General features: G+C 35.8%; 1 protein-coding gene across 1 annotated transcript in view; it reads left to right on the forward strand.

Moving 5' to 3' along the window:
- The first annotated feature begins 1596 nt into the window (after nt 1-1596).
- The window catches only part of TACR3 (tachykinin receptor 3), a 70253-nt gene continuing 57583 nt past the window's right edge, over nt 1597-14266 (forward strand). The window contains exon 1 of the mRNA XM_074273111.1: nt 1597-2529. Coding sequence (XP_074129212.1) covers nt 1958-2529 — 572 coding nt within the window. The 5' untranslated portion in view covers nt 1597-1957. The remainder of the gene's footprint in view (nt 2530-14266) is intronic.

Genomic DNA, 14266 nt, shown 5'->3' on the forward strand with positions numbered 1-14266 from the left:
ATCAATTATACCTGTATATTTTAATGAGCATCCTGATGGTTTGTTGGTGATAAAATTTGTGGAGGGATGAAAGGTGCAAAGAGGAGGACCAGGAGAGTAATTCAAATGTTCTCGTAGGAATGTATTGCTTTGTCTTTATTCCTCTTCCATTTGAGTTCCTGACTCTCCATTTGACTTGATCTATCATGTCAGAAAATTGTAAACTCACTCCACTTCTGAACTACTTCGAATACTGGAAGTACCTTTTGTCTCTGTGACTTCTCCTCATTGTCTGGTTCCTCCTAGAACTTTTCTCTTAGAATTTCAGTTCCTCCCCAACCTGTATTCTTCACTCTGGACTTCATTTCTTCTTCTCTGACCTTTTCATCTTCCTTTTCTACATTTTTTTCCTCCACTAGAATGTAAGCACTTTAAGGGCAGAGAATGAGATTGCATTTGTATTCCCAGAATTTAACATAGTGCCTGGTACTTTTGAAGAGCTTGATAAATGCTTGTTAACTTGATTTTTCTTCACCTCTCAGTTTCACAAAGATGTCTTCCAAGACTATAAATTGCAGAGCACATGCTGATTAACCTTGGCAGACAGACTGCTCCCAAATGGATTCCTACACACACGCACTCAGAATTCACACAAAAGAACCCCCAGGTCTGAGTCAAAACAAACAGGTAAACATTCACCAACAAAAATGTTTATAGAAAGAAAGCCTTCTCTTGGAGTCGCCAGAAATTGTTAGTTTGCTTGAGTACCCCAAATGGGTAAAAGGCATCTCCCCATTATCTTTTCCATCCTGAGATAATCTCATATTCCACCTCCTCCTTGCTTTAGCACCTGAGCTCCTGTATTTGTTTGACTGACCACCTGGAGATCCAACACTTCTCCTATGATAGCTTCTGCCAAAATTCACACACCTGTCTGTGTTTCGTGTCCTACTCTCCTCATGGGTATCTGACCAAACACCATTGCGTACGCCAAGTCCAAACTCCTGGAATTCCATCTTCTGAAATCGAGCTTCTGGCTGCCTCTGCATTAAGGTTGGCTATACTAGATGAATTAGAACCTTCGCTCCGCCCGCCCCCTGCCCTCCCCCCCCCCCAGCCCCGCCGCCCTTTAATTTAAGAGTATTTCCACTGAGCAATTTTGTTTTGTTTTGTTTTGGTTTTTTCCGCTTGACAATAGAAATTGGAAGAAAGAAGTGTATTGATTTCAAGGCTGTGAAACAGTGAATAGAAGAACAATCTTGGGGAAATAAAGATGAAAAGGATTTTGACTGGAAGCAGAAATGTCACAGAAAAGCATGTATATCTGTAGTTTGCATGAATGATGACTTTTCTCCCCAATCCCTTCAATAGCCTTAATAAGACACTTAATCATTTGATTAAAGAGAATTTCCTGGAGCACGGGGAGCTTTAGAATAGGTATCTGCTATAGGCACAAGATGACCATCTAAGAGTATCTGAAGCAGCTAAATGAGCCTCGCGGCTTCAGGCAGCTTCTAAGTACATAGCGACAAAGCCTCTAGCCTCGGTTCTCTCTGACGTAGTCTATAAAGGACGTGCAGGTTGCTGCAGCGCAGTTACTTTAAGCCCAGAGCGAAGGATGGCTTGAGCTACACTTCCTGCTATCCCAGCCCCGCCAAAAGGACAATAATACTTCCCATAGCCTCCGTGGGGCTAGGTTAAACCCTCTAAGAGAAACACCGGCTTCTTTCCTTAGTTATAGTTTCCCTGCTCATGTCCCTCGATCTTCCGGCCCCAAAATCTCTCTCGACTGTAGAAGTGTGTTTTGCTACTCGTGCAGTTCAACCCTCAGGGTATCACTTTGCTTTCCAAGAGGTAGAAAACGACGTTTGCATTGCTCCGTTGGAAGGAGAGAGAAGAGAACAGGAGGGAGTCAGGGAAATCTGAGAGGATCCGTTGTCTGTGGCACGAGGGTGGATTAACTTCAGCAGCAAATGCAATGATGGAATCTATCTCTGGATTTACAAACTGTACAGAGGGGGTTAGTGGAGGCAGCACCACAGACTGGGAAAACCTGAGTTCTGCTGTCCCAGGAGCTCTGGAGGCAGCGGGAATCTCAAGAGATGACTGGATGCAACTGATGGCTCAGGAGAGGAACTTCTCTTCAGCCTTGCCCTCTCTGGATTTACTCGGAGGTGCATTATCTACTACCTCCCCAGGCTCTTTGGAACCAACTGTAAACCTCACCAACCAGTTCGTACAGCCGTCCTGGCGCATCGTGTTATGGTCCCTTGCCTATGGCATAGTAGTGGCTGTGGCTGTCTTTGGGAACCTTATAGTAATTTGGATCATCCTGGCCCACAAACGCATGAGAACGATGACCAACTACTTTCTGGTAAATCTGGCTTTCTCAGACGCCTCCATGGCTGCCTTTAACACCTTGGTCAATTTCATCTACGCCCTGCACAACGAATGGTATTTCGGAGCTAACTATTGTCGTTTTCACAACTTTTTCCCGATAACTGCAGTTTTCGCCAGCATCTATTCCATGACTGCCATTGCGGTAGACAGGTAAGAAGGAAGAAGGGAGAGGAATGAGGTGAGCAGGACTATGAGTGAGAATTTAAAAAGAGAAGATGAAACATCCAGGGAAGAATCCTCAAACCAGTTTGCAACAAGGGACAGTAATTTGGGAACTGAGTGAAAATAGCCGGGAAGAGGGAGGAGATGGGTTAGATAATTTGAAAGGGAAAATACAAGGAGGTCGTATTCCCTGGAAAGAAAGATTCCTTTTTTCTTTTTTCTTTTTTTTATTCTTTCTTTGCCAAAGGGGAGAGTCCTGAATTAGAGCCCTTTTCTTCATAATCCTAGCTTTTAGGACCTTAGTTTTCAACCTGAAAGGGATTTCAAAGAATATACAATGCAATCCCTTTATTTTACAGATGACACTGAGATCTGGGGCAGTCAAGTAATTTTTGAATCCACTTCCTTAGATTGCAGGATTATTTCTCTTTCCACTCTACTATGTTCCCTTGTAATTTCATTTTTCTTTCACGTGCTTATCACCAACCTATGCAGCAATTCGTTTTTGCTAGGTTGGTTTGGGATTACATGTAAGAACCCTTCCTTAATCCAGGGTATGATGGGGAGGGAGGGCTGGGGAATATTGACTATGACCTTGATTTCTTTCTCTACCTTTGCCGAATGGGTAGAGTTGAACAAAACTTAATTATTATTATTACCTCAAAACTAATTAATCTGGCTAATATTCTTCGGGCGGCAGTTTGGAATTTCATTTACCTGTTGCTGGCTTAAACTTTATTTCCTATAGTCCTAGGATTTAGCCTGAATCTCTCCATCCTCCTCCCACAACCTCATTTTGTGCTTAGAGGCTTTAAAGCCCCAGTTCCCTTTGGTTTGGGGCTGGTGACTCACTGCCTCAGCAGAGTTTCCTGTGTTTGATGCAGGACCCACAGCAGAGCTGCAGGCAGAGAGAGAGAGAGAGAGAAATAGCACTAAGGGACTCATCATCTCCCCGGACCCCTCCCTCCCTGCCCCGCTCCTTTCCTTCTGTCATAAAGCAAGAAAGCACACTAATGGAACTGGTCTAGTGGTTTCCCAAAGCGGCATCTTGCCCAGGGATTGGGATTATCAATTATCATCTCTATCTTTCTATTATATATCTTTTTTTTCTATTATCTTATATCTCTTTTTCTTTCTTTATCTCTATCTCTATCTACCTTGCAGTGACATAGTGGATAAAGAGCTAGCCCAAGTCAGGAAGAATTGGGTTCAAGTGCTTCCTCTGACATATTAGTATGCAATACTAAGTGTATTACCTTTTCCCTGGATATGGGCAGCAAAAGTCTGCCTATAGATAGGACTAAAGGAGTTGGATTGTACATACAATACATATTGCCCATCATAAAGATTGCTTCCTTATAAATTACATTACTTATATTTGTAAAGAACTCCAAAGTCCTTTCACATCATAATTTTAGGGGAGGTAATTCCCTTTCCCAAGATGCCCAAATTATTAGTGTTACATAGATATTGTGCCCTTTAAAATATATATATATATATATATATATATATACATATATATATGTATATGTTTTTATATAATATAAAATAACTTTGTTGAATCTCCATTCTCAGTATGAACACAGTGAAGCACATCCAAGGAAAAACAACTGTGAAATCCTTATCTATCATGAAAGTTACTTGCACATTCAGTTCAACCTGTATTAGGCAAATATATGGATAGATGTATGGATATATAAATGTATAATAGAGATAGGAACTGCTTTTATGATTTCTTTGATTTAGAAGATTCTACCAATGCAAGTCATCATTTTCTCTACAATTTACTTATTGTCTTAGAGAGTTACTTAAAGCACTAAGAACAATAGCTTGCCCAGGGTGCCAGAGGTGAGATTTGAACTAAGGTCTTTCCACTTTGGAAAACAGTGCTAAGATCACTATGGTGATGTTCTTTCTCAATGTAATATATAAATATACATGAATGCAGATATATCATTTTAACTGAAATAACTTTAATATCCATCTTTCATCTATATACCTCTCTAGCCTTTTTGAAATGAAATAACTTTAACATTCATCCACGTGTCTATGTGTATGTGTGTATCTATCATATATCTTCTCTCTATCATCTATCCTTTCCCTATCTATCTAGCTTTTTATAATCAATTTTTCTCTCTTTCTTTTACTTTCTCCTAGTCTAGGCAACTTTAAGATTTCAAAATTGCAGAGCCATGGAAAGGTGGAGGGAATTTCCTTAAAGAGGTCCCCATACCATAAAGTGCTATGTCTAGTCTAGCTGACAATTTATACACACACACACACACACACACACACACACACACACACACACACACACACACCCCACACACACCTAAATTGTATTTCCAGTTCTCTGTCTTTCAGGATAACATTGACTAAATCACTTAAGAACTTGGGCCTGAGATGGTTTGCTTTCTGTGACAGAAGATGAAAGAATTATTTTCCATAACTCACAGAATTCTTTTGAGATTAAAAGAAAATGATATGTTTCATGTATCCGAATCTTTTTATCACTTACCCTTCTCTATTTAAGGAGGAAATTAAGAAGAATAGTTTTCTTGTGTAATAGCTCTTTTTGGGGGGTCCACTCCCTCTCCCTGTGCTGAAATAATAATCACTTTGGATTTGGAGGCATTTTGAAGAACATCAATCAACAGAAGTGACAAATAATTAAACCAAAGGAACAGGGACTGCTTGCCACTGGCTGGGATGAGGATAATGAATCAGCATTTACAGCTTTAATCCCATAGTTGCCTCTTCCCCTACCCCTTCTTTGTATCTTTATTTCCTTCCTTCTCATCTCCATCCCCTGAGCTTCATCAGAATGTTAATTGCCCATAAACAGTTTCTGCCTTGCTACAAGGTAAATATTGGCCTTTGGGTATTTGTTGCATTTCCTAAAGTGAAGTAGTATATTACTGTTACAATTGTTACAATAAGAAGTTATTCCTTATGGTACTGTGGAGATGGGGAGTTTTATTCCTTTAGTCAGTTTTCCTGAATCTATCTGTCTCTTCTCCTCTCCTTCCCTTCCTTCTTCTCTTCCTCTTCCTCGCCTCCTTCTTCTCTTCCTCCACCTCGCCTCCTTTTTCTCCTTCTTCTCCTTTTCCTTCTCCTCCTCCTCCCCTTGTTTTCCTTATTCTCCTTCTCCTCCTCCTCTTCCTCTTTTTCCACCTACTCTCTTCTTTCTCCTCCTCTTCTTCTTCCCCTCCTCCTCCTCTTCTTCCCCTCCTCCTCCTCCCCTCCTCTTTCTCAAAACTTCCATTGCATGAAATTATTTAATATGCTATTTTAACCACCCTAAAAGATTTCCAATAATTAAAAAGCCCTAAAACTTTTTGAAGAGGATCAAACTCTCTGAACCACAAGCCTTCCTGAGTAAATAAATCTTTTTTTAAAATTTTATTTTATTTAGAACTTTTTTCACAGTATATATGCATGAGTAATTTTTTTTTATAATATTATCCCTTGTATTCATTTTTCCAAATTATCCCCCCTCCCTCCATTCCCTCCCCCCATGAAGGCAATCCCATACATTTTACATGTGTTACAATAAAACCTAGATACAATATATGTGTGTAAATACCATTTTCTTGTTGCACATTAAGTATTAGATTCCAAAGGTATAAGTAACCTGGGTAGATAGACAGTAGTGCTAACAATTTACACTCACTTCCCAGTGTTCCTTCTCTGGGTGTAGTTATTTCTGTCCATCATTGATCAACTGGAAGTGAGTTGGAGTAAATAAATCTTTAAACAAGAATTTTCAATATATTGCAGAATAAAATGAAACACAAAAATGATATCAATACACATACCTCTAGAGAATTAATTTGACTTTTAGTTTAAACCCATTCAAAACAAAGAATTCCTACGTGAAGTAGATAAGAGTATATAAAGATCCTTACATAGAGCAAAATTTAAATGATATGAGCTTTTAAAATCAAATGTTGATGTATTTAGACTATACCAAAAGGATATGCTTTATAAAACATAGGAAGGAAGGTTCATGATTATAATAATTTATGCAATGCTGAGATCAACAGATCATAGAAGAAAAATATGAATGTGACTTTATTGGTTAAGTTTTTGGACAATGAAAGTTTTTTTTTATTAATTTTATAATTATAAAAATTTTTGACAGTGCATATACATGAGTAATTTTTTTTATAACATTATCCCTTGTATTCATTTTTCCAAGTTTTCCCTTCCCTCCCTCTACTCCCTCCCCTAGATGACAGGAAATCCCATACATATTAAATGTGTTACAGTATAGCCTAGATACAATATGTTGAGGGCCGTAGCCCCTTGATATTCCTTGTTTGATCTCCAACTTCCTTTGGGACTTGGACCTTTGATACAAGATCTGGTCAAACTAGTTTGGGCTATGTGAGCTGGCTGGGGTTTTACAGCTCCCATTCTAATCTGCTCACATAGATCAAATGCCAGCAGGAAATTCCTTTTTGGGAAGAGACTTCTGCTTGTCCCCAAAAGATAACAAGAAATCCTTATCTTATTTACATCACTCTCCAGAACCTCCTTACATCACTGCATCTGAATGATTGTGCTCTTGTATAAAACAGAGTCCTCAAAAATCTATTCTTTGCAAAATTGGCCTTGTACCATGCAGCCATTTTGCCCACCGGCTCTCCGGTGTTTCCATTCTAATCAATAAAGACTATGTTTCCATACAGCATTAAGTAGCAAATTCCTTTGCTGCCGAACCCGCCCTTGGTTAATTTGGGGAAGGAAGGAGAGAGAGAAAAGGAACTGACCCATCTCTGTTTAGAACCTCAGTTTACTCCTCATCACAATATATGTGTGTAAATCCAATTTTCTTGTTGCACGGTAAGAATTGGATTCCAAAGGTACAAGTAACTTGGGTCAAAAGACAGTAGTGCTAACAGTTTACATTCAATTCCCAGTATTCCTTCTCTGGGTGTAGCTGTTTCTGTCCATTATTGATCAACTGGAAGTAAGTTGGATCTTCTTTATGTTGAAGATATCCACTTCCATCAGAATATATCTTCATACAGTATTGTTGTTGAAGTGTATAGTGATCTTCTGGTTCTGCTCATTTCACTCAGCATCAGTTCATGTAAATCTCTCCAAACCTCTCTGTATTCCTCCTGCTGGTCATTTCTTACAGAGCAATAATGTTCCATAACCTTCATATACCATAATTTACCCAACCATTCTCCAATTGATGGGCATCCATTCATTTTCCAGTTTCTAGCCACTACAAAAAGAGCTGCCACAAACATTTTGGCACATACAGGTCCCTTTCCACTCTTTAGTATTTCCTTGGGATATAAGGGTATGCACTGTTTGATAACTTTTTGGGCATAGTTCCAAATTGCTCTCCAGAATGGCTGGATTCTTTCACAACTCCACCAACAATGCATTAGTGTCCCAATTTTCCCACAGCCCCTCCAACATTCATCATTATTTTTTCCTGTCATCTTAGCCAATCTGACAGGTGTGTAGTGGTATCTCAGAGTTGTCTTAATTTGCATTTCTCTGATCAGTAGTGATTTGGAACACTCTTTCATATGAGTGGAAATAGTTTCAATTTCATCATCTGAAAATTCTCTGTTCATATCCTTTGACCATTTATCAATTGGAGAATGGTTTGATTTCTTATAAATTAGGGTCAGTTCTCTATATATTTTGGAAATGAGGCCTTTATCAAAACCTTTAACTGTAAAAATATTTTCCCAATTTGTTACTTCCCTTCTAATCTTGTTTGCATTGGTTTTGTTTGTACAAAAGCTTTTTAATTTGATATAATCAAAATCTTCTATTTTGTGATCAATAATGATCTCTAATTCTCCTTTGGTCATAAATTCCTTCCTCCTCCACAGGTGTGAGAGGTGGACTATCCTCTGTTCCTCTAATCTATTTATGATCTCATTCTTTATGCCTAAATCATGGACCCATTTTGATCTTATCTTGGTATATGGTGTTAAATGTGGGTCCATATCTAATTTCTGCCATACTAATTTCCAGTTTTCCCAACAGTTTTTTTTTTCAAATAATGAATTCTTATCCCAAATGATGGTATCTTTGGGTTTGCCAAACACTAGATTGCTATAGTTTTACCCTATTTTGTCCTGTGTTCCTAATCTGTTTCACTGATCGACTAGTCTATTTCTTGGCCAATACCAAATGGTTTTGGTGACTGCTGCTTTATAATATAGCTTTAGATCAGGTATAGCTAGCCCACCTTCCTCTGACTTTTCATTAATTCCCTTGAAATTCTCAACCTTTTAGACAATGAAAGTTTATTTATTCATTCAATATATGTCAGTTGAGAGCCTAATATATGTAAGGCATTGCTTTAAAGAATATCATGATGAATTACACATGATTGTTTGTCTCAGGATACTTACAGTCATTACACTTTATGCATTTATTGGAAAAGGAAGCTGTATAGGTTATATTATATTTCACATGCAGTGGGGACACTATATAATATTATGTTATTTCATGTCATACCAATTATGGTATTAAAAATAATTTAATAAGATAGTAAAGACTACATAAGTTGGTCAGTTTCACTGGAATACCTTAATATGTATTCCTCTAAAACTTTTACCACTTAAAAAGCAAATAGCTCAATCTTTTTTGAGACAGGAAATTTGGGAAAACCGAAATCCCATTGTCATATCTCTTGGCTTTCATTTTGTACTTGGCTTTTAAGGAATATGGTCCCTTCATTATTTTAGCAGTTAAATTGGCCATGTTTGGAAGTTACATCAACTCTTTCCCAATACTATTTTAGTATTTAGTATATTGAAATAGTAATTTATTATATAATAGTAAATAGTTTTAGTGCAGTTTCCAAAAACAAATTAATTCAAATACTAAAAGAATCTGGCTCATTAATACAATTTATTTAATTTAAGAGACCTAAGAAACTAGTCACTTAATCTCTCCATGTCCCAGGAAAAACTAAACAAAGATTAATTGCTAAATAGTTGTAGATGTGTTAGTACAAGTTGAGTCAAAGAGACAAAAAATTATTCAACATTTGATGTTTTGTGGAGAAAATATTTCTTTTCTATGATTTTAGTACATGAATAATATTCAAAGCAGCACTACCACTGGTGCTCCTAAGACTTTATTGTGCAGATATAAAATTGTGTCCTCATATTATGAAACAAAGCCTCAAATTCAAAATAAATCACAAAAAAAACTTAATACAATTTAAATAATTATTGCAAATATTTTAAGCACAAAAATTTTCTTCAATCCTACAAAAAAATACTGCTTATTTTTACCTAAAATACAACTATTATTCCACTCATGATCCTTTCCATGTGGAAAGAATGTACTTTTTAATGCATTATATAAGCATTTTTTTTTACCATGTAGCCTTAATCATTGCTTAGTTTAGGAAAAGCAATAGACTAACTTAAGTTACATTATTATTATTATTATTATCATTATCATTATCATTATCATATCATTATTATTAGAGACAATGAGGAATCACCAGAGCTGCTTGAGAAAGCAAGTGACTTGGATAAGACACTTGCTTTAGGAATATCACTTTAACCACTTTAATCACTCAAATCCACACTGGATTTGAATAAAGACTTGAAAGCAGGAAGATAAATTAGGAGACTATTTTAATAGTCCAGGTGAAAGGAAGAGCTGGAAATGTGTGGTAGAGGAAAGGAGTTAGATGTAACAAACTTGGACGGAAGTAGAATTGATAAGACTTTACAACCCATTAGATATGGAGTAGAAGGTGAAGCAGATGGAAAAGTTTGTAATAAATTTTGAAGTTTTGAACCTGAGGGTTGGAAGAAGAATGTGTTCAACATCACAAATAAGGAAATTAAGAAGAGGAGATGACTTGGGAGGAAGATGACAACATCTCTTTTGGATATGTCAAATTTAATATTGCTTACAGGATATCTAGTTGAAAATATTCAAAGAGCTGTTGGTGATTCAGGACTGGAATGCAGTGGAGAAACTAGGGCTGGATATTTGGACTTCAGAGTCATTTGCTTAGAGAGGGGGAAAAAAATGAACTAATGGAAATTAAAAAGATCCTAATTGAGAGACAAGAGAGAAAATCTAGGAGAGCTAGCTAGGGGCCAAAACTCAGCAAAAAGGGAGAGAGAAAAAGACAGACAGAGAAAGAGACAGACAGGCAGAGACAGCGATACAGAGAGACATAGAAACATAGAGATAGAAAGCCAGAAACAGCGAGTCACAGAGGGAGAGACAGAAAGGGAGAGACAAATACGCAGACACACACAGACATACAGAAGGTGTTGGGTCTGGGGTGAGATGAAAACTCATGGAAACAAGAATACTTAGAAAGCAATTCTATCAAATGCAAAAGAAAGGTTAAAAAAACAGGGAATGAAGATTAAGAAAATGTCATAAACATTTGATTAAGAAATCAGTAATAACCTGGAGATGGCAATGTTAGTTGAATTGTGAGTTCAAATGCCATTTTGAAAAGAAGAGAAACAAGCATTAAGAACCTCACTGCTTTGTATCTTCCACTATGCTAAGAACATTATATTATCTCCTTTTGTCCTCACAACCCTAAGAGGTAGATGCTACTATTACAATAATCCTAAGAGGTAGGAACTATTATTATCCCAGATTGAGGAAATTGAAACTGACAGTGGTTAGATGATTTACCTAGAGCCACACAGCTACAATATGACTGAGTCTGGATCAAACTCAGTGATCCCAATTCAAGATCCAGATCTACCCACTGTGTCTCTAGGGGATGAGGAGAAAGGCAAGGAAAACCATCAGAATTTTGTTTTATTTTTGTTTTTCTGGATTCAGACTATGGAAGCTTGCAGTGATATAAAACAATAGTTTGAGACACAGTCAAGGAAGGTTGGTTTTTTATGATTCTTTAGAAGATGGAGAGTAGTGGAGCAAGCTTATTGACATCAGGGGAAAAAAATCTAATACGTAAGTGTGTTATTAGAGATTACTGAAACTGGAAAAAGTGATATTTATCAACCATTATAATTCATTTATTTATTTTATTTATTTATTATTATTTCATTTATTTATGAATTAACAAAACCTTATGGTTTACTTTTATTTAGATTAATGTTGGTAAAGAATTCAAGGAACTGTATATTTTTTTTTTATTTATTTGATTTATTTCACTGATCCTAGTATCACTTGTCTATAATTTAGAGATTAATAGATTTGCCAAAAACTTTGGGGGCCCCACAATTACTAAGTATCATTCCAAAGTTGAAATCAGAACCATGTCTATGCCCCATACCAATTTGCATCTGTCAAAGAGAAGAAAAGAATTTAGAGAGCTTCACCATTAGTTAGAAAACTTTTGTTTAAGTTTATAGACTATTCTCAAAAATATTAGCAAATAGTTTAAATACACATATATTGCTGTTGTTCAGTAGTGTTCCACTCTTCATTACTCCATGGACCATACTATCCATAGGTTTTGGGTTTTTGTTTGTTCATTTATTTTTGGTGTAGGAGAGGGAGTTTGGTTATATATGGCTTTTTATCTTTGTTTTTTTGACAGAGAAACTGGAGTGATTTGTCATTTCCTTCTTCAATGGATTAAGATGAATAGAAGTTAAGTGATTTGCCCAAGATCACATAACCAGCAAATGTCTAAGGTCAATTTTTGACTGCAGGTTCTAATCCCTGAGCCATCTAGCTGCCAAGTATATGAATAATGTACTTGCCCCCTTGTTTGATGCCTTTCTTGATGTAAATACTTATTCAGGCACTGAACAGTTATCTTCAGAGTCTCATTCCTCACAAAATCATTAAACTATAACATCTATGTAGAAGAAAATATTTTTTTGGAGGAAAGTCTTCAAGATTTTATTCTGTTTTTACTAAGGAAAATGCTTTTACAAATCAATAAACAAAAACATAGAGCAAAGCTTCTTAAACTTTTTCCACTGTCAACCCCTTTTCACCTGAGAAATTTTTATGTGATCCCAAATATATAGATATGTAAAATAGGTATACAAATCAAACATTTACTGATAATAAATCATAATTTTGTGAGACCCCAAATGGGGTAATGAACCATAGCTTAAGAATCTGAAACATAGAAGAATGTTATATTTTTAAAAACTGTCTATCATATCTATAACTATAAATTTGTAATCTATCCTAGAAAATCATATGGAAAAAAACCTGCCTCTTTCAATCACATGGCTTTATTAAGGATATTCTTGATTCATGGAAAGATCATTCTTATAAAGAATTCATAGAATTCTATTCTTTCATTTTAAATTACTTTTTTGGGAGCTGATATAGCAGCAGTACAATCTGTGACCTTCAAAAAAAATATAGTTAATTTTAATTTTTAATGATGCCTTTTAATTAATTTAATTTTTAAATTATTTTGTGAATATATTTTGAATATATTCTTCCCCCTTTCCTACTACTCAATGGTCATCCATTATGATAAAAATACCATTATATAAAATCAACTTTGTCATATAATAAAGGCTAAACATCCACTGTCCCCACCTCTATTTTCAGAGACTTAGAGTATTTTACATGACAACGATAATAACATTTATATCCTTCAAGTTTTATTAAGTGCTATGAAAATATTATTCCATTTTATCCTCATAACTACCCAAGAAAGTAGGTGCTATTATTAATCTCATTTTATAGTTAAGGAAACTGATGAACAGAGTGGTAAAGTTACATGCCCAGAATTAAAAAGAAGTAAGTATGAGGCCAGATTTGAACTTGGGTTCAGAAAAGTGAGGTGATTCACTAGCATGGAATTTAAGGTATTGCATATTTAATACCAGAATATTAATTATGCAGTACCTTAAGTTTTATGACTTCCCCCATTATTATAACTAAAGGTCAAATTTAATTGTATGAGAAATATTGACTTCATCTTGAGTATGATAGTAAATTTAGAAATCTACAAATGGATTTCACAATTTAAATGGTTGAAAAACCTTTGAGAACATGAATTTCTCAGAAATTTTGAGGAATTTGGGAATTCTAGATCTCATTAATTCTTACCTAAAGCTTCTCAAAAAGTTTGCAGAACCTTCATTTTAGAATTTCCTTGGACAAAGAGGAAGCCAGAGAGGATATTTAACCATTGCTGTATATTTGATAATTTGATATTAAATCCAAATGGAAATCCTTGTGTCAATCCAGGGGTCCTAGACATACCAAGTGCACCTTATAATTTAGGATTCGTCTCAGAGACCTCTTTTACATCCAGAAAATCCAAGCAGAAAGCTACAAAACAGAACTAAGATTTAAATCCAAGGACTATGACTTCAAATCCTGTTTACTTCCCATGATGCTATAGTACCTTTTGAATGGTTCTGGGGCTAAAAGTTTATTTAGAGAAGAGGGTTATTTTGGAAGGCTGGGTAAAACAGGATAGAATGAAAAAAAATTATTTGAGATCCTTTGGAAATTAATGGATTATATAATAAACCAGAAAATTCCACATTAGATTTATTTCTTTGTTCTGTTGTGCAAAGCAGTTATATACTTTGTATTTATACATTCTTTTATTTGGTAAATACCTATTAATTACCTATGTACACTACATGATTAGGTTCCAGTGCTCTGTATGTGTGTATATAGATAGGTAGATATAAATATAGAATATGTATGTATACATACAACATAAATATAGATAAGTGTATTCTATTGTGTACATATATCTATTAAATACAAAAACATCTTTTATATGCATAGA

This window comes from Sminthopsis crassicaudata, chromosome 6 (assembly GCF_048593235.1).
Source record: "Sminthopsis crassicaudata isolate SCR6 chromosome 6, ASM4859323v1, whole genome shotgun sequence".
Classification (NCBI taxonomy): Eukaryota; Metazoa; Chordata; class Mammalia; order Dasyuromorphia; family Dasyuridae; genus Sminthopsis; species Sminthopsis crassicaudata.